Here is a 21,292-nt window from a genome sequence, read left to right on the forward strand (position 1 = left end):
TTGTTTGTGCGTGTGTGCATGTGTGTGTGTGTGTGTGTGTGTGTGTGTGTGTGAGAGAGAGAGAGAGAGAGAGAGAGAGAGAGAGAGAGAGAGAGAGAGAGGAGAAGAAATCTCTTGCAGGATGCCTTTCCCACAGAAGGAGCTCTAGAATGTCAGATGATTGAAGCTGAGGCCATGGAGTGACTGAGCTCTTCTTTCCTTTTTTTCAGGCCTCCAGGGACCCAAGGGTGCTCCAGGGAAACAAGGAGCCACTGGTAGTTTGCGTTTCCTCTGCTTGGGATCGGTGATGCAATGGCCCAGGCACCGTGCCAGCTGTCCCGTGTCCCCCACCCCATCCCAGAGGATTAATGTCCTCATACGGTCCTCTTCTCTTGAGTCTTACTGTACCTTGTCAGATCAACCAAGAAATGAGGAAACACACCCCAAGACTTCCTCTGGGGACCCCTTTCCTTTCTCCCCAGAGTGCCCCCATTATCTAGGAGCTTGTCTCCAAGAAGATGGTGGGAGCCCACCTCACCAGCCATCCCCTTCTCAGGCACCCCAGGACCTCAAGGAGAGAAGGGCAGCAAAGGCGATGGGGGTCTCATTGGCCCCAAAGGGGAAACTGGTGCGAAGGGAGACAAAGGAGACTTGGGCCTCCCAGGTAAGGACTGTTTTGGGGTGTCAGTGTTTGCTGGGAGGCCTGCAGGGCTGGGCCTCCACTCTGGGCAACTGTGTCTGTTCAATACCCACTGAGGAGTTGGGATGTGCTCTGCTGACTGGCATCCCAGGAGTATAGATGTGATCCCTTCTGTTCAGACGAGAAAAGGGCAGGAATACAAAAGCTAAGAGCAATGCAAGAGGGGCAACAGTGTTATGCCAGGCACAACTGGTGGCAACCGGAGGAGAGGAAAGTGAGGCGCTGAAGCAGGGGTCTGAGGTGGGCTTGAGGAAGAAGGGGAGCTTGACTGGCAGTGAAGGCGAAGGGGTTGGTTCCAGAAGGGGAGCTTCAGAACCTCCCTCTCGATGGCAGATGCTCTCTCTAAAGCAGTGCTTCTCAAGCTGGGGGCCATGGGTAAAAGCTATTTGGGATGCTTGTTCAAAATGAAAGTAAGCACGTTTGTGTTTTAGAGACCCTGGTGATTCTGATGCTGGAAGTCCAGGGAGCTTGTTCTGAGGAACACTGTCCTAAGATCTCTGGCTGTGACTGAGTGTGTTCATGCTTTTTGTCACTTGGCCTCTGTTGTGGCCCCTTGGGGTAGCTCTGGGGTGCAAGAGGGGGAATGAGGGCTGCAGAGCTAGCAAGCTTGGTTGCCATCCCTGCCCTGCACCTGTTCACCTGTGTGACTAGCACATGAGTTAGCTTGATAAGATTCGGGCTCTTCATTTCAGAAAAAAATAGTAACTAAAATAGTAAATTATGTATAAGAGTATAAGAGTTAGAGATCATGTTTTCAAACTCTGCCACTTGGTTGACACTAAATAAATGACAACCATTATTAATAGTAGTATTAGTGATCCTGTAAGGTAGGAAGTGAAGGACTCCAGTTCCTGGATCAGACAGAATTGGGTTCTAATGTGGCTCACTAACTGTGTGGCCTTGGACAAATGACTTAACCTCTCTGATCCTCAATTTACTCACCTATAGATGAAAGATAATAATAGCAACCTTTAATGAGAGTTAACCGTAATGGGAATATAAGACAACAGCATGATACCGTACCTACAATTTGAAATTATTTACATTATAAGAAACTAGGTACACTTGCCTTTAGGAAGACAGCCCTTAGCAGGGAAGTGTCAGCCATCCTCAGATATTAGAAAGGCACTTGTGGAAGAGAAAATAGACTTGCTCTAGTAGTGCCCAGCAGAAGAATGAGGACCAATAGACAACGATTTCAGGAGAACCAATTGTGCCGTGGTAAGGGAGGAAGAACGAGTTAAGACTGCTCCATGGTGAAATGGGCAGATGAAGATCTTAGGGAGCAGCTCACTACTGAGGAGGGGAAGAGAAGGTGCAGAATCCTCCCAGGTAGGACTGAAGGGGCATCCTTGCAGCAGGCAGACAGTTGGCCTCTGAGGACGACTGCCAAAGTGGAACACTGATTCTCTTTGCAATGGAAAAGGGAGGCCCAAACTTTCTCAGGGTGGCCCTGCCAGCCCCAGAGAAGGGAACGACGGCCAGGCCTTTGCCCTCTAGTCCTTTCCCATGGAGTCTGAGCCATGCTGTTTTCTATCCCACACTCACCCATTGCCACATAGGAGGTTGTCGAATCCACACCCAGACTCAGGCCCGGAAACACTGTGGTTAGTGAGGGGAAATGTAGTAGTTTCAATTCTTTAGAAATGAGGACTCCAACCTTCCCCCTCTTCTTCTCAAATTTTCTCTCCCAAGATCTCTCAAATCATAAAATCTGTCTTAGCCACTGCTTGCCCAACCCGGCGGACAGGGCTGGCTGACTGACCAAGTGCAACTCGCCCCTGTAGTACTGAGGTTTTCTGCTCTTTGTCCCAGCAGGTGGGTAATGCCACAGCAATGAAATTTCCAGGGACACAGTCCACCTTTAGTTTTGATTGGAAAGTTCTGAAGTCAGACACAGCTATGATTCCTCGGTTAGTGCTAGACTCTGATCTTTTCGCTGATACTGCTCTGCTTCCAAGGTTGTCCCTCCTGAGGGAGACACAGAAGTCATAACAACATAGACTCAGGCCCAGGCCATGTTCAAGAAACCTCATATGGCCACATAGCTGCTGTAGCATGATGGCCCTGGCTGGTCCAGAGCAGTAAGGCACCAACGAATTCCTCCAGGCAATAATTCCTAGTCCTTTCAAGTGCCATTTGGTTCTTCCGCTGAAATGAACACTCTGAATGACTAAGGACTGCTGTCTATACTGTTTGTACCTATTGTAAGAGATCTCAACTGTATCCAAGTTCTTTATGGTAGCTTTGTTTTCCATCAAGGAATAATCATCCTCTGAGTGTCCAAACCATCTCCAAGAACCTAATTCCCAAGCTTTGCCTCAAAGCTTAGACATGGATAGGTTTGCACGACAGTTACTTCTCTCCCTCCTCTTCAGACCATTTTTTGGTCCTTTCCTCATTCACTGAAGAAGAGGTTGGTGGCCTTCTGAATCCATCCCAGCCTTTTATCAGGAAATTAATAGAATGGAGACTTTGAACCAATTCCACCCCAATGAGCCAGCCCCAGGGCCTAAGGAAGTTGCTCAGGGTGGGTCTTTACTGATGGTGGGACTTAAGCAGCTTCCTGAATATCAGGTAGCCAGTGGGCTGCCAGTGAGAAGGCCCCACATGGTATAGCCGGGAAGGGCCATGCAACTTACTCCCAAACCAAACCAAAGCCATATGTGAAGGGGTTGGTGAGTCCTGTCCTGTGAGGAGCTGCCCTCAATAGATATGCACTGAGCAGGGGCAGAAAAGAGGAGAAACCAAAGGACGACTGAGGAGTGGATAGGCCAGGATGAGCCTTGAATGCTGATGACAAGTGGAAAATTTGAAACCTTGGGCACCAAGAAAGCCTGTGGCTGAAATGCTGGCAGGAAAATGAGCTGCTGCAGTGTTTTTCTCTTCAGCAATGCCTTAAAGCTTCTCCTCAGTATTTGAGATCTGCTGTCTGGAATATTCAGATTTCAATTTGGGATGCTTAAAAAATAATTCCCCAAATGCAGACACTAAAATGATCCAGTACTGATTAAGCCTGGGCTGTGGTCCCTCCCAAGGGGACTAGGACACTAACCTGGGCCCTGAGAGTCTGGCTTCCAGGTCTTACACTGTCCATTGGCCAGGCCAGGTCACCTCATCCACATTTCATGAGTCTCTGTCTTGTCTCTGGGGCAGGGTGGTATGCTCCTTGAGGGTAGCCACCATATCTCCTATTTCTGGGCTCCAAGGAGGAACTCAGGGAGTTTGAGTTTGGAATTCGGGTGAAATGGGAAGTGTCAGAGTGGGACCTGGTGCTCAAGTTTTCCCCCCTCCCATGGCTGACTGTGACTCCTTGGTTTTTCAGGAAGCATGGGAGTAAAAGGAGAAATGGGATTCATGGGACCCCCTGGAGCCCAGGGGAGGAAAGGTGACTCGGGGATACAAGGACCCCCAGGTAAGAGGCTGCATGGTCAGGTCTCCTGGCCTATGGTATTCTTTCTCTTCTGTCAGGCAGAGCTAGAGGGGCAAAAAATCTATAAACGTCCTTCTTCATTTTAGGTATGGCTGGAATTCCTGGAATTAAAGGAAATCAAGGTAAGAACTGTGGGAATCTGGACATCATTCAAGTTCCCACTGCCCCTGAGCAAAGTCAAGTCCAGGACCTGACTCCACTATCTCATTCCATTATAGGATTAATCTAGAACATCTGGGGGTCTCTAAAATTTGGCCCCTCCTAAGAGGAACAGAGAAGGATGCTTAACTGATAGTTCTCTGTAGAGTTTTATCCCACTCTGCCACCCAGGGGTGGAGCTGGACATTTGCAACCCAGAGTTCTTCCTGAGTTCACAAGCCCCAAACTGCAGCAGTGAATAGAAAAGACTGATAGATTGCTGAGACTGTCATTTTCTTCCTGCTATTAGGGTTACTTCATGGTTTCTAAAGCTGCCCAAGGCAGCTTTAGATGTTAAGATGTTGAAAACATAGCTGTGCTGAGGGAGGGGCAGCCAGGCCCTCTGCCAACCACCCAGCCCTGCAGACATAACTTAACTTTTAGGACAAGCTGGAGAAAGGGGTCTTCAAGGCCCTCCAGGAGTGGCAGGATCCCCAGGTGCCAAGGGTGAGCCTGGAAGCACTGGAGCCACTGGACCAACAGGTGAGGTCCTTGATCCTTTGGTGGGTGGAGGGAGTGATGCGTGAAGATCCAACTAGTTCAGCCTTTATGCCCACCATGGTACCTGTTGTCTAGGACTACCAGGGAGACCCGGGGATCCAGGAGCTGCAGGCATGAAAGGAAGCAAGGGAGACACAGGTAACAGAGGGTGTTGGAAGGTGGTGGGCAGGGTTGCTGGGCATCCAGGATGGACAGGGAGAGGGCTGGCTCCCCGAGGCCCCACCAGAAGAAGGCAGAGGGTCTCCTGTGCTCTGACCCTTAAGGACCTAGGGCTGTTCTTCCTCTGCCCAGAGTCCCTGAAAAGCTTCAAATACCATGACCAAACCTCCAACATCAAAAAGAGCAGGGCACCTCGGCCACACTCTTCTGGCCTACAGCGGGGCCTCAAAGGACCGGGCTCTGGGTTCGGGAAGAGGGGTTGAGAAACCCCTTCTTGCATGCTTTCCAAGGATGCTCAGCCTGGGAGGAGTGACCTGCAGCAACTGAACTCACAGAGACTAGTTTCTAGACCACTGTGCAAACTCAGCCTAGATTATAAACTGTCATTTCGATTTGATATACTTTATAAATGACTACACCAATTTTATCTAGTCACTACGTAAGTGTGGGCACCTGTAGTGGCCTAGAAAGTCCGGGCTACCATGGCGGGTGCTGGGCCCTCATGATGCACTAGATCTGGTTTCTGCCCTCAGACATACAGGTTGGTGCAGTAAACAAGCAGGTAGACTTTTGCCAGACTGTCAGGCACACTCTGATGTGGGCATTTATAGCCACATGCCATTTAGAAAGCAAGGTGCAGGCCAGAAGGTCTTGTGACAATGCAGGACTGTGAGAAAAGGGTTGTGTATCTGCCTGGGATGTCAGTGGGCAATGTGCCACAGCCTCTTCCACTATCAGAGGAGAGGTCATACTGGTGTTAGCCAACCTGTATGCCCTCACCTGAGAGCTGTGTTACAGACACACACCAGAGGCAGGTCCTCCCAGTTGTCATTGAACAAGTGGTTGACTGATTGATTTCTTAAACAAATGTGACTTAACCCTGTTAAATACTTCAGGTTTGCAGTGGCCTGGGTCTACTTGGGGTAGTAAAAGGCAGACCAGTGCAGGGGTGATGTAAGGGCTTGAGCTGCGTCTTGGAGGATGAGTAGTGCTTGGCCACATGCAAGAGGGAAAGGAAAGTCTAGAAAGAGGGAACAGAGCAGGTGAAGTCACGGAGGAGTGAGGGAGGACTCTGTAGGCTGGTGTTCCTGGCACCTGGTTGGTGTCTAGGGTTGGGATGTGGGGAAGTCAGGAGCTCTGGTCAGAGGAGTGGGTGGGGGCACCTCCTAGCCAGCTTTGGAATCTGGACCTTTGACCTTCGGGTTTTTCTGAAGGTTTTCAGGAGCTGTAGTGCAGGTACCTCCTATAGCCACTGTTCTTCCGTTTTGTCCAGGCTTGGAGCTGATTTCTTTTTCACAACTTGTGTGTCAGTGTAGGCAAGGACTTTGCTACCTGATGCCATATAGGTACCACCTGAAGGCCACCAGCAAGGTCTCACCTTCCACAAAGACTCCACCTGTGTGTTGTGGTCAGGTGGCCCCAACTTATCAGCTGCCTCTTCTCATCTTATACCTCCTTTTTCCCTGGGCCCCATTCTTATGGTGTCTGATTTAGGGGCCTGAAGCTGTCTTGCTCCTGAGTTTCCTGCTTAGCTTCATGGAGACGACAACTTTCCCCCCTCAGTTATAAACAGTGACGTTCCCTTCTTCTCTATTCCCTCCCCCCACCATTGCTAGACTAAGCTAGAATATTAGGGGTGAAACATGATTTTACCCAAAGGAGCACTGTGCTGACTCCCCAGTCCCCAGCTTGTATCTCCCACTGTCTGAGGTTAGGGAATCTTGCCCTCCACGCTGCATCTTGGGAAGGTTTTATAATAGGAGCAGCTCCTGACAATGAGCATTTTCATGACAACCCAATGGGCTAAGTAAGCACTCTTGTTAGTGCTATCTCACAGTAAGAGATGGAGCCCAGGTGCGGATCCAGGCCTGAGCAATCCAAAGCTTGGGCCTTATACATTGTACCCCATCAGGCCACCTTCCTCCCCAGGCAGCCTGAAAGTTCCCCTGTTCCCATCAGAGCACTGATGAGCAACACCCCTCCCTCCATCCCAGTGCAGGAAGGATGAGAACAGAAACTGAAGCTGTTTCTTCCACTCTTAAAAGGAAACGCAGAGCTCTTAGGCCCTGTTATGACTTTTCCTCATTTATCCAAGACCCCGCCGCCATTATAGCACACAGTCTGGGCATCATTTTTACCCCATCGTCAAGTCCCTGTCTATCTGTTGAGCACCTTTAAGGGGATCTCCACGAGTCAGGCCTAGTGGCAAATAGCAACCAAGAAAATTATAAGGATGATTCCTTAACTCTAGCTGCCCAAGTAAACCTGGCGGGGAACTGCATTTTCAGTTTGGGGTATGTGATAATTACAACTTAATACAACTTGCATAGATTCCCCACAAAAACCCAAATGCTTGTGCTGAGCCTCAGTTTCCTCCTCTGTGGGGTGAGAGGAGTAATCTAGAATGATATCTGGGATCCTGCCAGCTTGTTAACACTCTGGGTTTGATCAAGTAGTCGATGGTCCATATGAACGTCTCAGAAGGGATTTAGCATAGAACTATAATCCGGCTCATCATAAGCAGGTCTATAGATCATCCTTAAGTCAAAGGTTAATGAACTTTGGGAGAGGTTAGATTTTTGAAGTGGGAGAAAGAAGGATGATCGGAGTGGCAGCCAGATCTTGCCATGGGAGATAATGCATACTCTCCAACGTCAGGACATTGGTATTCCCCAAACTAGAGGTTTTACGGTGTTTTCCAGTTTTGATTATATCAAGCCAGTTTTTCACACTGATCTATTTCCCATTTTGTAAATAAAATCATTAATCTCTCAAGAGACTATCTAGCCACACTGGATAAAGTGCCTTGGCTTGACCTGGATAACAGCAAGATCTCACTATTATGCATTAATTACAAAAAGGAAGAAGCCTGTTTATTGTTAATGACGCCTCTGGGCCAGACCCTGTGCTTGGGACGTTAGTCCAATGATCTTAGTGGGTCAGTACATGACCTCCCTGAGCCTCAGTTTCCTCCTCCGTGGGGTGAGAGGAATAATCTAGAATGATATCTGGGATCCTGCCAGCTTGTTAACACTCTGAGTTTGTAATAGGCAATTTTTAGTCAGAGCAGGAATCTGCTAAGATTTTAGGAAGTACACTAGCTCAACATTAAACAATAGGAAGGCATGTGCTCTCTAAATGAACTGCTTTTGTGGGAGAAATCTCTTCTCTAAGTAAACACTTTGCAAGCAAATATTCTGGGCTCCCTCAGCTTGATAAGTTTGTGATACCCAGATAAACAGTTTGTTTGTTTTTAAGAGGAAAACTCAGCATTTGTTTGCTTTTTAGTTTTACAACATCCCCATCTAGATTCTATTTTTCAGCCATTCTCTCTCTCCAATCAGAACACTGCCTTGATTTATAGTGCAATTATTAGCCCTTTGATTGAATATAGTCAATGCACAGCCACTCAGAGAACATCCTCTAGAGACCAGTGAGACTTGGAGGGAAATCACACAAAACTCAATTTCATTTTCCTCTACTTGAAGAGGGGAGTTTTGGAGACAAAACTGTCATCCATTATACACATATCAGAGGGCATTTCCTCAAGGGCCAGAAGGTTCTGGGAACACTTAGACATGGGAGGGGCTGGGAGTTTCTCAGAGACCAGAAGGCAGCTCACAGGAGGCTGGCTGTGAACTGTTCCCTGAAGACCGAAGGAGATATGTTTGTAGTCTCTGGACCAACAGCATCAGCATCACCTGAGAACCTGTTAGAAATGCAATCTCAAGTCCCCACCCCAGATGCACTGAATCTTCTACTCTGGGTTGAGTCTAGCAAGTTGTTTTTGTCGCAAACCCAATGCAGGTTATTCTGAGGCAAACTCCAGTTTGATTACTTGTTTGGGAAAAGGGGGTGGCCCAAGGCTGGCTGGAACTGTCTTTGGGATCAGGTGGACAGCCTGCGTGACACTCCAGGAAGAAAGCAGTGAGCTGGCAGTGGAGCTGGCAGCGAGAGGCCCAGTGGAGGCCAAACCTGGGTTTCAACTCTATCTTCACCACTCTCTGTGTGACCTTGGATAGTCCTCTCACATCTCTTGAGTGTTGGCTTCCTCCTCTATAAAAAAAGAAATTGTCCTGTCTTGTAGGGCAACTGAGAGATGGGAAAAAGGCAGTGTAGGTAAAGCCCCTGGCATGGTGCCTGGCACAGTGCAGGCATCAGCGGATGCTGAGTCCCCAGGAGGTGAGAGGTTGGGAGGTAAGGTGTAAGAAATGAAGTGCGGAGGGTAAGATCACAAAGACCATGGACGTAGTGAATAGGGGCTTCCCTATGGTTCCCGTCTGTACAAAGTGCTTGTCATTCAATGCTTTGGAGACAGCTGGAGAGGGGTGCTTCTTTGGGAGGAAGGCGAGGGGGACAATAAAGGAAGGTCGCAGTGCCTGGGGTCCCTGAAACTTGCTTCTAGGGAAAAGCTCTTAAAGGAGAGATTTCTGCAAATAAGGCACCCTGTAGGATACAGACAGAGAGGGCCAAGGATCTAGCTGTGGAGAATTTTTCTATTTAATAACAACCAAAGATGTGTTTCCGAATGTAGTTCCACCCCCCTAACCTAGACACATGTGATTCAGATGCAGCTAAGCACAGGAGACATCTGCCGCCTCTGCTGGTTGGCCTCCAGTCAACGGCAGTTAGGAGGTCTTGCAAGGAGGCAGCAAGTCCGGAGCTCAGGAGGAGGCTATGGACCCCACGTCCGAGGTGCTCCCTGTCTGGAGGGGAGACAGACACATTCAAACAGGCTCCACAGGGCACCATTTATTGAGCACTTGCCAGACACGAGGCTCAGCAGTTGACAGAGAGGACTTTATTCAAGTCTCACAGCTGCCCCTTGGGGCAGCCAGGAGACCCAGATGAGGAAAGGAAGGCTCAGAGAAGGGGTCGTCTTGCTAAAGTTCACAGAGATGGACACAAGCCCAGGGTGTCTGACTCTGGGCACTTTACTGCCTTGGGAGAAAGTATGCCTTCTGTGAGTGAGGCCTAAGAAGGCTTCACAGTCTGTAACATTTGATATTTTAGCAGGTCTCCAGGGGACCAAAGGGGTGAGACATTCTAGACGGAGAGACCAGAGCACAAAAAAATGGCCCTGGGTGAGCTGAGGACTATCTTTCGGGGTCTAGCTTCTCAGGTACCTACAGCTCTTAGAAGAAAGCTCTCTGAGGCTTAATCCTGTCCCCATCCCTAAAATAAAGCAGTTGACCTCTCAGATCCTTCCAGAGCTTCCTGCATCTCTTGGTGCTGAGGTGTGTAGTGGCAGCTCATGGCTCCTTGGCCCTCTTTCTTTACTCCCCAGGCAGCTCCCAGCCTCAGGTAAGACATCTGAAAGCTACCAGGAGCCAGGACTCCCCTTGCTCGTTATTCCAAGAAAGTATTCTAAAGAGACCTGCCAGGCCTCTCACCTGTTCTCCATTGACCAGCACACAGTAGGTAGTCAGGAAAATCAGGAACTGGGCAGCAGGAACTTCTTCAGGTAGGAAATTTCCCTAGGCAATTGGCGATGAGGATAACTGTGGTTTCCAGTGATCATCAAAGGGGTAGGCCTTTGGTTAAGGCTGGGCTTTCACCATGGGAGGGACACCGGTCAAGGGCATGGTGATAAGCACAGCCACTCATAGATAACTGTTTGCATTCCTAATGTTACCTTCTAGTAACTGTTACTTCACATTAATAATGAGCTTTTATTTCCTCAGGTTTGTGTAACAGTCTTGGAGAGTCCTGTTTCTCTGAATTAAAACCAATATTGGCACTTAAAATCGACAGACCATGATGTTGCTAAACAAATAAATTATTGTCCCTCAGTGACCAAGCCTGGTTCTGGGAACAGTAGACTTTTCATGGAAGTTAGTGAATGAAAGGATGAATGGGAGGAAGAAAGGAAGGAAGGAAGGAAGGAAGGAAGGAAGGAAGGAAGGAAGGAAGGAAGGAAGGGCCTTTCACATTAGAACTACAAATAGTATCATCACCAATAACTGCAGTGATTATTTTTTTATTTTGTGGACATGAGACCCTTTAGCCACATGAATCTTTAGCCACACTGGGGGGCACAATGAAATAAACCAACAAAGTTATTAAACATCTACTGTGGGTGAGGACCCCCAAAGTTCCTGGTGGCCAATGAGTTCCCTCAAGTCTTTTGGAAATAACCATAACTTTCTTTTCAAAATATCTCTAAATTCTTTTCCAATAAAATGCAGCAAGGAGGAATGGAATTAGACTTAGACACCAAGTCAGGCTATCAATGGCAAAGAAGGCCAGCCAGTAAGTCCAGGGTCTGTCTGTCTAACTCAGACTTTCTTTCATGCAATATGTTTCTATTTCACTCCAACACACAGGTCTTCATTTATCTCCAGTCTGTATCCTTTTATGCTGTGCTGGAGAGGCTTTAAATAATCATGAAGAACCAATGTATCTTTCCATCCACATTAATCAGACAAAAGGTAGAGGTTGTCTAAGATTAAATGTGTTTAATATCCAAGTTTTATTATCTTCTCCCCTTTTTCATATTTTGACCTTAGGACTTCAAGGACAGAAAGGAACAAAAGGAGATTCAGGAGTTCCAGGTAAAGGGCTGGCTTCATTTTAATTCCTCACCATGATGCCTGGAAAGGCTCATGCTCAGATGACTGGTCTGGTTGACTTTGAACACACTGCTGTGACCTTCTCTCAAAGTGGCCTGGGCCTAAGATCTCTAGGCTCTCTCAATCAAGCCTCAGATTCTTCCCCTGGAAAACCCGGGGAATGACAGGAACTCAGTGACCAAGGGTTATAGGAAGAGGGGCCGGGGCTTTGGGTGGTGAAGGTTAAAAATGTCAGGAGAGCCAGGGGTGAGGTGGTGGCTTCAGGTGTGCAGCCACCACGGGGCTGTGTGGCCTTCCTTTCTAGTCCCAGGTTGGTTGCCAGGTCTCTGTCTGCTTCCCCATATCTGTTCTGGTCCAGCACCATCTTCCGTTGGCGCCTCAAGCCCCTCCCCCCTCCTCATTCTTCTCACTAGACTATTATCATCACCCTCATTCAGTGGGCCCTTGTTTGTAGTTGGTTCCCGAGCTTGGCACTTTCCACACACCGTTCCTAGTCTTCTTAACAGCCCAACCCTAATGAGTGCTAAGGCAACACTTCTCAGACAAACAGCTTGAGCAGTCTTTCTTCCTCATTAACTGGATATTTTGTTCCTATTTTAACTTCAACAAGGAGAAATTGAGTCCTAGAAATATTCTAGCAAATTCCTCCAGAATGCCTAGAACTTCTATGCAATTATGTATTCTGATGAGGACCAACAACCTCTGGAATCCTGTCAGCAATTTTCATCTGTGCATCCTCAACCAGCCTTTACAGGGGAGCTGGAAGATCAGAGCAGCACCCCTCCTTCCCAATTGAACTAAAGATACCAGCTGAACATCCAAAAAGCCCATCCACGGCTTGGAACCTGCTGGTTAGGAACAACTCATTCATGAAACACCAAGGCCCTCAGTGCCCCTTGGAAAGCCGAGCAGAGCATCTGACAGATGCTCTCCTCAGGCTCTGCAGGTGTGAAGGGTGAAGAGGGAAGCCCAGGCCTGGCAGGCCCTAAGGTTACCCCTGGACCAGGTGTCCAAAAGGGAGACCCAGGACTGAAAGGAAGGCCTGTTTCTCCTTTGTGGGTTTGAAGGAGTGGCCCTGTTGTAAAGAGTTTGGCGAGTTTTCAGAATCAGAAGAGTCGAGGTCTGTTGGTCCAGTGGATAAGTTCTGAGCTGGGATGGGCCTCATCATTGAGCATACAGATGTGAATAAGGCACAAATGGGTGCTCAGAGAGGCAGACATGTGAGCATGTGCTTGCAGCACACCCAGCCATGCCCCAGCCACTCCAAACAGTTTCCATGACTGATTCTTTCCATGAAGGAGAAGCTCCCCACTCCATGTCTCTTACCTGTTAAATGTCTCTTGCTGAGCTAGTTTAAATCCTTCCTGCTGTGGCTTAGGCCCATTTCTTTATGCTCAATTGTCGGTGCCCAGGTCACCAGCACAGCTGGGGAGAGAACCCAACCTCTTCCTCACCCCACCTCCCATCTCCCCACTGCTGGCAAAGGAGGGCCAGGGGGTCTTGGCCTGGTTTTCTTGAAATCATGTGTTTTTCCTCTTCATGGCAGGATCTTCTGGGTCACAAGGAATAAAGGGAGAAAAAGGTCAAAAAGGTAATTATTAATTTTATTCTTTTTAATTTGTGCTTTAGAGTCAATTCTGTTCTTGAAAATTGTATGTGTGGTAGGGAGAGAGGACTTGCTGCTCAGAAAAGTTACCGATTTTAGGGACAAGCTAATGGGCTCTTCCCTTAGATAAGCCTGCTCGCGATGTGTAGCCACAGTGCAACAGCTTTCCTTCCTTCCTCCCTTTCGTCTCGATCTTTCTTTTTTTCCTCTCTACAACCTAAGGCAAAATACAGTCATCCAGATCTGGAAGACCAGCCATAGAGAAACCTGCTCCTATGGCATCATGCCCGCAGGTCCAGGGACACAGAGGCTGCTTGTCAGGCGTGTTAGTGCCATAATGTGGGATCTTCCCAGCTCTGGCCACAGTTAAGTAGAGTGATATCTTTTACCTAGCTATAGAACTTACAAAAGTTAAAAGGCAGAGCCTGCATTCACACGAAGTCCTAGGCTACCTTCCTTGCCTCTCCTACATATGTTTTTTTCACCCAGGTGAACCCCTAGCACCTGCCAGGATTGCAGGCTCTGTGAACCGAGGCCGGGCTGAAGTTTACTTTAATGGTGCCTGGGGGACAATTTGCGATGACGACTGGGACAATACAGATGCCACTGTCTTCTGCCGCATGCTGGGCTACTCTAAAGGAATAGCCCTTTACCGTGTGGGAGCTGGTGAGTTCTCAGTCAGCGCCCTCTTTTCTTGAGGGGCCAGTGTGGGCTTTCTCTCCCTGGTGGGGTGTTGACACCCTTTCTTTGGTTTCAAGTGACTCAGTGTGATTTGGCTTAAAAGAAAAATGGTTCAAACAACTGAAAAGTTCTGCAGCTCAGAGCCTGAGGCTTACATCCTTCTAGCTCGGCAACCCCAAGAAAAGAATGACCTTTCTTCCCAAGAGTGACAGCGAGAGGTTGGGGTTCTGGCTGGCATGGCTTGGGTCAATGTCCAGCCAGCCCTGGAGCCAAAATACCACCCATCTGAGGGTGTTTATGAGGCATGGCTCTCCGGGTGACAGCTGAGGTGCTAGTGCCAGAAGAACAGAGACTCAGGGCAGGCAAACATTGGTGTTCATTCCAACTGTCTGGACCCTGGAAGCCTGGATCCTGCCCACATCGTAATCACCTTTAAGAAGAAGATGTGAAGGGAAGAGGAAGCAAATCAGAGAGGGGACTTTTTAAAATCAGTTTTGGAATGATGTCCTCGGGTGCTAGCGACTCAGCCCGTGTCTTTCAGCATAAAGTGCAAACTTCCAACAAAAGAGTTAAGTTCCAAGGCTGGGACCATTTCCTTGGCTACAGGAGCTGACCTGACAGGGAGACTAGGCCAGCAGTCCCCAACCTTTTTGGCACCAGGGACCGGTGCTCCTGTGAGAATCTAATACCTGATGATCTGAGGTGGAGCTGAGGCGGTGATGCTCTAGCGCTGGGGAGTGGCTGCAAATACAGATGAAGCTTCACTTGTTTGCCCACCACTCACTTCCTGCTGTGCAGCCCGGTTCCTAACAGGCCACGGACCAGTGCTGGTCCACAGCTCAGGTGTTGGGGACCCCTGCATTAGGCCACTTTCTCCTGCTTCCACCCCTATATACTCTCTGCTCTACTCTACACAAAGTGCACACCTATGTTTTAATCTGAGTCCAGTTGTATTGTCAAACTCCTTTAAAATATACATTTTCCTCTATAGATTAAGGCTATATAGCTTATCACACTATAGTGCAAACACTGTAATCAAATAATTCAACTGTTTTCCTCTGAACTCTTCATCTGAAGTCAATTGTATCAGAAGGAAGGGGGTTTGAGGAAAATGTGAATGCTTTAGAGCCAGGGGATGACTGGGCTAAAAAGGCATTTGAGGAAGACGGATACAGCTGTAGTGGATTCACAGGGAGGAGAGGAATGCTAGAACCCGAGGAGGAGACTTCAAATCATACATGGATTAAATATGAAATACTTGGATGAGACTTTTTTCAAAGGGTAGAAAGCAGAACAGAGGTGGTCAGCACCTTGGGCTTGAGTGGATGTGAGAGAAATGTCATCTAGCCCACATGAGAGCCCCTGAGCACAAATGGGCCGCTGTGCTTGGACCCTAATCCCACTCTCCTTTCCCTCTTTTCTTTTTCTGAATCTAGGCACTGGAAACATCTGGCTGGATAATGTTGCATGTCGAGGGACAGAGACGACACTGTGGAACTGCAACAGGAGTAACTGGGGCGCCCACAACTGCAACCACGACGAGGATGCTGGCGTAGACTGCAGCTGACCCTCCCCAGCCTTTGTACTGCTCTGTCCCCAAGGTGCCTGCAGGCAGAGACACTCAGCTCTCTGAGGGGTTCCAGGAAGTGGCTGAGCAGCCTCTGGGGTGGGGTCATTAATAAAGCTCAAAATGCTGTAACCTGGCAAAATCACTGGCCATGGCTGAAGTCACTAGTTCATACCCACCATCTCTTCTTGGTGTGCCCACTCAGCGCACACAGAATTTCTCTGAGTTCTCACATTCCCCTGCGCACAGGGACAGTAGAGTCTCAACTCATAGCCAGGGGGAGGGTGAAGGTACAGGGGGATCTAAATGCAACACCGAAAGTGAATATCACCTATAGTCAAAATTAGTCATGACCATCCCTTCGATCACTGAGATGCGGCCTCTCTTATGAGTTCTCCCTCCAGCACCAGAGCTGCTCACCAGCAAATGAAGAGGTTGGCATGTAGTTGGCACCATATTGCATGATGAATAGGAATTGTACCTTCAAGCATGAAAATTAGTTCTCTTCGGAATGTGAGCTCCATCAGTGCAGGGACTTTTGTCTGTTTCATTCATCCCTAAAAGGGCTCAGTAAATATTTACTGAATGAAAAAGTGAATTAAACTAAGAAGGTAGAGCAGCTCACCTTCTCTGAGGAATTTGCTTCTCTCTCCCTTTTCAGTCTTTCCCTGGGATATATACTTTCTGAGTGCAATCACATTCTCTCTCTCTCTCTCTCTCTCTCTCTCTCCCTCTCTCTCTCTCTCTCTCTCCCCCCCCCCCAGTTGTAAATGTAAATAGTTCAGTGAATATTAAATTTGGGAGAGTGAGATGCATGTGTACATGACTGTGATGTATCATCATTCACATTTGACTCATTTGTAAATGGTGAAGCCGAGGTTGGCACCTAAGGAGGAGCAATGGAAGGACTGGGGGACAGAGTGGCCAAAGCTCTGCTGCCGCCGCCGAGCCCTGGCACAGTGCGAGAGCAGCCTCCGCGGGACACCTTGGGTCTCCCTCCGGAGCTCTCAACCAGCCACCCAGAATCCAATGCACTTTCAGAGGCTGCAGCTGCACCATCCCAGAACAAGCATCAGAGCTTCAGGGGCTCAATAGGAAGGGGTCTTGAAAGCTGGCTGTTTCAATTTGACAGAAACTTCTAGAATGATGCACCTTTCTCTGGCATATTGGGATGGGGGAGTGGTGGGTCAGGGAGGAAAGAAGACATTTTAAGCCATATCGGGGGTTCTGGGATATAATATTTTCCAAATGTGTAACTAAAGGATCTTATCAGCACTTCTTATTTCTCACACTTGTTCACTGAAACAAAGATGTCATTTCTGCCATCTGACTCTCAAAGCTGGCTTCATGAGCCTCTTTAGAAACATGAGCATCTTGAAAATAGAGCTGAAAGCAGAAGTACTTTTCTGGTTTTTTCCATTTAGGTTATCAAAAGCCAAGCCTGGCTGACTCGATCACAGCATTTTAAATAAAGAGTTCTAACCTGAGCAAACAATAAGGGCATGAGGTAAAAGCCACCTACCCCCTTGCCCAGTAGATAGCAAGGAAAGAAAATGAGAAGATAGAAATAGAGGGGTGGGGGTCTTCCTGGCAGTCTCAGCCCCAGTTCCCCCATATTCCTTTTCTATACTAAGATCTGCCTCTTCCAAAAATGATGGACTATGGGACTGGTTCCTGCCTGGGGAACCCCTTCTGCCCTTCTGCCATATTAGGGATCTATTGGTACTTGTGTGCTGTCTCTCTCTGTCTCTGTCTCTGTCTCTGTCTCTCTCTCTTTCTCTGTCTCTCTCTCTCTCTCTCTCTCTCTCTCTCTCTGTCTCATACACACACACATACCTACATATGCACACATACACAAACACACCTTTCCATAGGAAGAGGCAACAGTTCATAGTACAGAATAGTCAAATCCTTGCAGGGAATGGACCACCCATGCCATCACAGCAACGAAGCTCAGAGACATGGCTGTGGCTCAGCCACACCCAACATTTCTTTTCCATAGTTTTGGTTTTCATCTCTGAGCTGTTGACAAGGTGGAGAACTGTCTCCTGAGCTCCGTTTATATATAGGTCTACCAACTGCCTCCACACAGGTACCCCAAAAGTCAGGAAGCTAAAGCCTGACTCATCTTCTGCTCTTCCTGTGTTCCTCATCTCAGCCAGTGGCTCCCTCTGTCCAGTGCCCAAGAGAAAAACTGAGTGTCAGACACCATGCCTCCCCTCCAATACCTCCTCATTCATCAGGCACCAAGTCCCACTAATTCTACCTCCTCGATATCTCTCCAGTCCATCAGCTCTCGCCATCTTGGCTACCACAGTGGCTCAGGCCAAAGCACTGCTGTCCTGGATGCCTGCTGCCCTCCACCACACTCCACCTGTCACCCACTAATACACCACATGGCAGTCTGAGAGCTCTTTAGAAATGACAGATCTAAGCATGCTACTCCCTGCCTAAAGCTTTCAGTGGCTCCCCAGTTCCTTAGGCAGTGAGCCAGATTCGTCACTGTGGCTCACGAGGAAGTGACCCTGACAATTGACCTCACACAGCACTCCAGCAACCTTGTGTTTCGGTTCCTCTCTCTCATTTCTAGTTCTGTTTATATTGTTTCTCCTATGTGATGTCTCTCACACGACAGGTCTTGATAAATATTTTCTGACTGACTCCTTAAATAAGTGAACGAATGAAGGAACGCTAAGCAGAGCCCTTAGCTTCTCTTTACTGGGATCGCTTCGTAGGCTTTCCTCGGACGGGATTCGCATTCTTGCCGTCTATCATACTCCACTGTGACTAAAGACCCCCACTCAAATAGTTCCCCAGATACGAAGGAATGGTTTTCTCGAAGGCAAATTTAATGCTCAGCTTTTTACATTTTATAACATTAGTTTTTAAAACAAAATCATTGGGGCCATGTTTTACTAGGTATATTCTTGAAAATATGTATTTTTTGAGTTTATATTTTCCCACTGCTTCAACATCCCCATGAACAGGCTATGAGCATCAGCCCAAGTGACCAGATATGCCAGGGTGAGAAGGTGGGCCCCTACCACCAGCTTCCCTTCCTACCCTCCCTTGACTGTGACCTAGCAACATTCAAAGGCACCAATGAAATCCCCTTGTGCCCTTTGCTTGTGTACCCGATGCCATGCCCCAGTAAAGTTCCTCTCCGCAAAACCTTGCTCTCTCAGGTCTGTCTGTGTGGCTGAGCCCACTCCCTTGGCACTTTTTCTGTATGGGCCCCTCTTGGCCTGCAGTGACCCAGTCTCTCTAGGACCTGTAAATATAATCAATTTTGTTTTCTTGTGCCTCTCCCATGCCTCATCTTGTGGCCGCACCTGACTGACCATCCCCTAAAAGAACACAGCACTAGAGCAGCACATGATACGAGTGAGATTATTCCCATCTTATCAATGAGCAAACTGAGTTGCAAAGAGGAGAAGTAATGTGGAACATTGGCTTCAATTCTCATCCTTCTATTTATGGCCTTTGCAGAGTGACTTTGCAGCTCTTCTCATCACCAGCCAGGTCTCTTATTTTTTCACCCCCTCTCTTGGAATTTCTGCCACATTATAGAAACAAGCCTGGGCTGGCCCACTGGAGAATGAGTGAGCATGTGGAGCAGAGCACAGGTGCCCCTGAGGATATGAGCACCTGGCCTACAGCTGACCACAGTTGCATTAGTCAACACAGCCGAGACTAGTCAAGCTGGGCCCACATCAGGAGAACTACCTGCCCAACCAACCCATAAACTAATGAATAGTCACAGATGGTTGTGGGTGGTTTGTCATACAGCAATGATGTTCTGATAAAGTTAATCTGACTGAGGACACAGAGCTAGTAAGCAGCAGAGAGGGATTCGAACCCAGGTCTGTCTGATATCAGTAAGATTAATGGAGAGAGAAGAGTTGCTGCCACCTTCACCTCTGCTGGTCAGTTCCTCTGATAAGCTCTCAGGCAGCGCTAAGCTGAGGGAGCGCCCCTTTCAGACCCACGGAGGCCACAGCACATGTCCCCAGAGTGTAGGCTTGTTCTGTGGCTGGTCAGTGACTGATGTGGGGCTGAAGAGGAACTGAATAAAATTAACATGACAACAGCCCCAATTACCAGGAAGCAGGCTGTGGTGGGGCTGAGGCTGCTGAATGTTGGGCATGGCCTCCTACCTCTGCATGACACCGCTGTTGACAGCTTAGCTGTGCTGTCTACTTGGAATAATTCTCTTTTCTCCTTCCCCTTCCTGGCAACGCCGTGACCCGCACGAGGTGGGCAGGACTGATACCGGCACCGAACAGACTGGCTGGGTGGGGCCCTCAAAGAACCCTCTGTGCACAAGCCCCCATTACCCTGCTCAGAGAGCTTTTGGCATCCAACTATAGAGACACAGGTAAGAATGAAGGTTCTGGAGCCAGACTACCCAGGTTAGGATCCTAATACTGCCACGTACCAGGCCTTTACCTTGACAACCAAGTTATTGAACCCATCTGGGTCTGGTTTCCTAGTCTGTAAAATATAGTAACAGTTCTTCCCTCTTAGAGTTCTTATGAGGATTAATTGAACTGATAAGTTAAAAGGAAATATTTAAAATAATGCCTGGCACATGGTAAATGCTGTGTGTTATTGTGATCCTTCAAGGCCCTTCACAGTCCACTCCTCACCCCCCAGCATTGCCCTACTGAGCCCTCTGCACCAAGTGCACAAGCCTTCTCAGGGCCCTTTCGTCCGCACCAGGCTTGGGGGTAGGACGGACTAGGAAGGTGTGTCTGTGGGTCCTCCAGAAGCCAACATGGAGGAAATTGAGACCGGGAGAGGTTTATTGAGGGTGACGCCTGTGAATAATAAAAGGTTGAGGGAGCAGGATCGGGCAGGAGGGCCTCAGACCAACACACAGACATGGCAAAGTCTCAGCCAGCTCTACAGGGAGATCCAGAGCAGAGATTGCCCCTCGGCAGAGTCTCATGTTGGGCAGGAATAGCCAAGCTCTAGTCCCTTTCCTCCCACTGGTGCCCTGGCTGGGGGCTGCCTGGGAAATGCATGGCCTTGGCCTGCAATTGGAAGTGGATCCTGCATTTCCACAGCCACATGGGAGGTTCTCTCTTGAAGCCAGAGACCCAGAAGCACCTACATGTCTGCTAGAGATAGTTTGCTGAAAAGAGGGTGGGATTTGGGATTCAAATCCCAGCACCAATGACCAATTTTTGTGTGGCTTTGGAGAAGTTTCTGCTTCCCCATCTGTAAAGCAGAAATAATGGTGATGATGAGGAGGATGATACTGTTGAGGATGATGATAAAGATAAAATACTAGCTTATGAGGATTAACTTCTGTGCTCTTGGCACACACTGGGGACTGAAGAACAGCAGCATCTATGAGAACAGCTTCCGACTCCAAGCCTTGTTCTAACCATGTCTCCGTACCAAGGCACAGTTCAGATTGTACTTCTTTTAGAAAACTTTTCTTGGCTGCTCTTGCTCCAGAGAAATCTTTCCTTTTCCTCAATCCCTATAGCCCATTCATGTAAAGAAGAGAAAATTCACTGCAGAATCCAAGATTTTTTAAGGGCTTACTGTGTGGTGTGCACAATGCTAGGTACATTATATTTTTTATAGTCTTTGCCATAGTCTTATTTGTCCTCCACAGCAACATTGCATGAAAGGTTCCATTATTATCCCCATTTCATAGCTGAAAAAAACTGAGGCCGGTAGAAAAAAAAAATGACTTTCCTTTGGTCATTACGACTCATCGTCAGGTCTTCTGGTTCTCAACACTTTTTAACTTGCACCATGATGGACTCAGGAAGCATTCAGAAAGTATGTATTGTTGCAACGTAGGAATCTGCATTATTAAAATAGTACACAAACAGCACTCACCTGATAGGGCTGTTCTAAGTCTGTGAGGCTGAAGAGG

At 48.1% G+C, this 21,292-nt stretch overlaps 1 protein-coding gene across 2 annotated transcripts in view; it reads left to right on the forward strand.

Annotated features, from left to right (window-relative positions):
- The window catches only part of LOC107514066 (macrophage receptor MARCO-like), a 70,455-nt gene extending 54,917 nt beyond the window's left edge, over positions 1 to 15,538 (forward strand). For both annotated transcript variants that reach the window (XM_016151425.2, XM_016151424.2), the window contains exons 6-15: positions 210 to 254; positions 536 to 643; positions 4,005 to 4,094; positions 4,199 to 4,234; positions 4,695 to 4,793; positions 4,887 to 4,949; positions 11,480 to 11,524; positions 13,089 to 13,133; positions 13,638 to 13,814; positions 15,266 to 15,538. In XM_016151425.2, coding sequence (XP_016006911.2) covers positions 210 to 254; positions 536 to 643; positions 4,005 to 4,094; positions 4,199 to 4,234; positions 4,695 to 4,793; positions 4,887 to 4,949; positions 11,480 to 11,524; positions 13,089 to 13,133; positions 13,638 to 13,814; positions 15,266 to 15,396 — 839 coding nt within the window. In that variant the 3' untranslated portion in view covers positions 15,397 to 15,538. The remainder of the gene's footprint in view (positions 1 to 209; positions 255 to 535; positions 644 to 4,004; positions 4,095 to 4,198; positions 4,235 to 4,694; positions 4,794 to 4,886; positions 4,950 to 11,479; positions 11,525 to 13,088; positions 13,134 to 13,637; positions 13,815 to 15,265) is intronic.
- The last annotated feature ends 5,754 nt before the right edge of the window (positions 15,539 to 21,292 follow it).

The sequence above is a fragment of the Rousettus aegyptiacus genome, unplaced genomic scaffold, assembly GCF_014176215.1.
Source record: "Rousettus aegyptiacus isolate mRouAeg1 unplaced genomic scaffold, mRouAeg1.p scaffold_m13_p_2, whole genome shotgun sequence".
Taxonomy (NCBI): domain Eukaryota; kingdom Metazoa; phylum Chordata; class Mammalia; order Chiroptera; family Pteropodidae; genus Rousettus; species Rousettus aegyptiacus.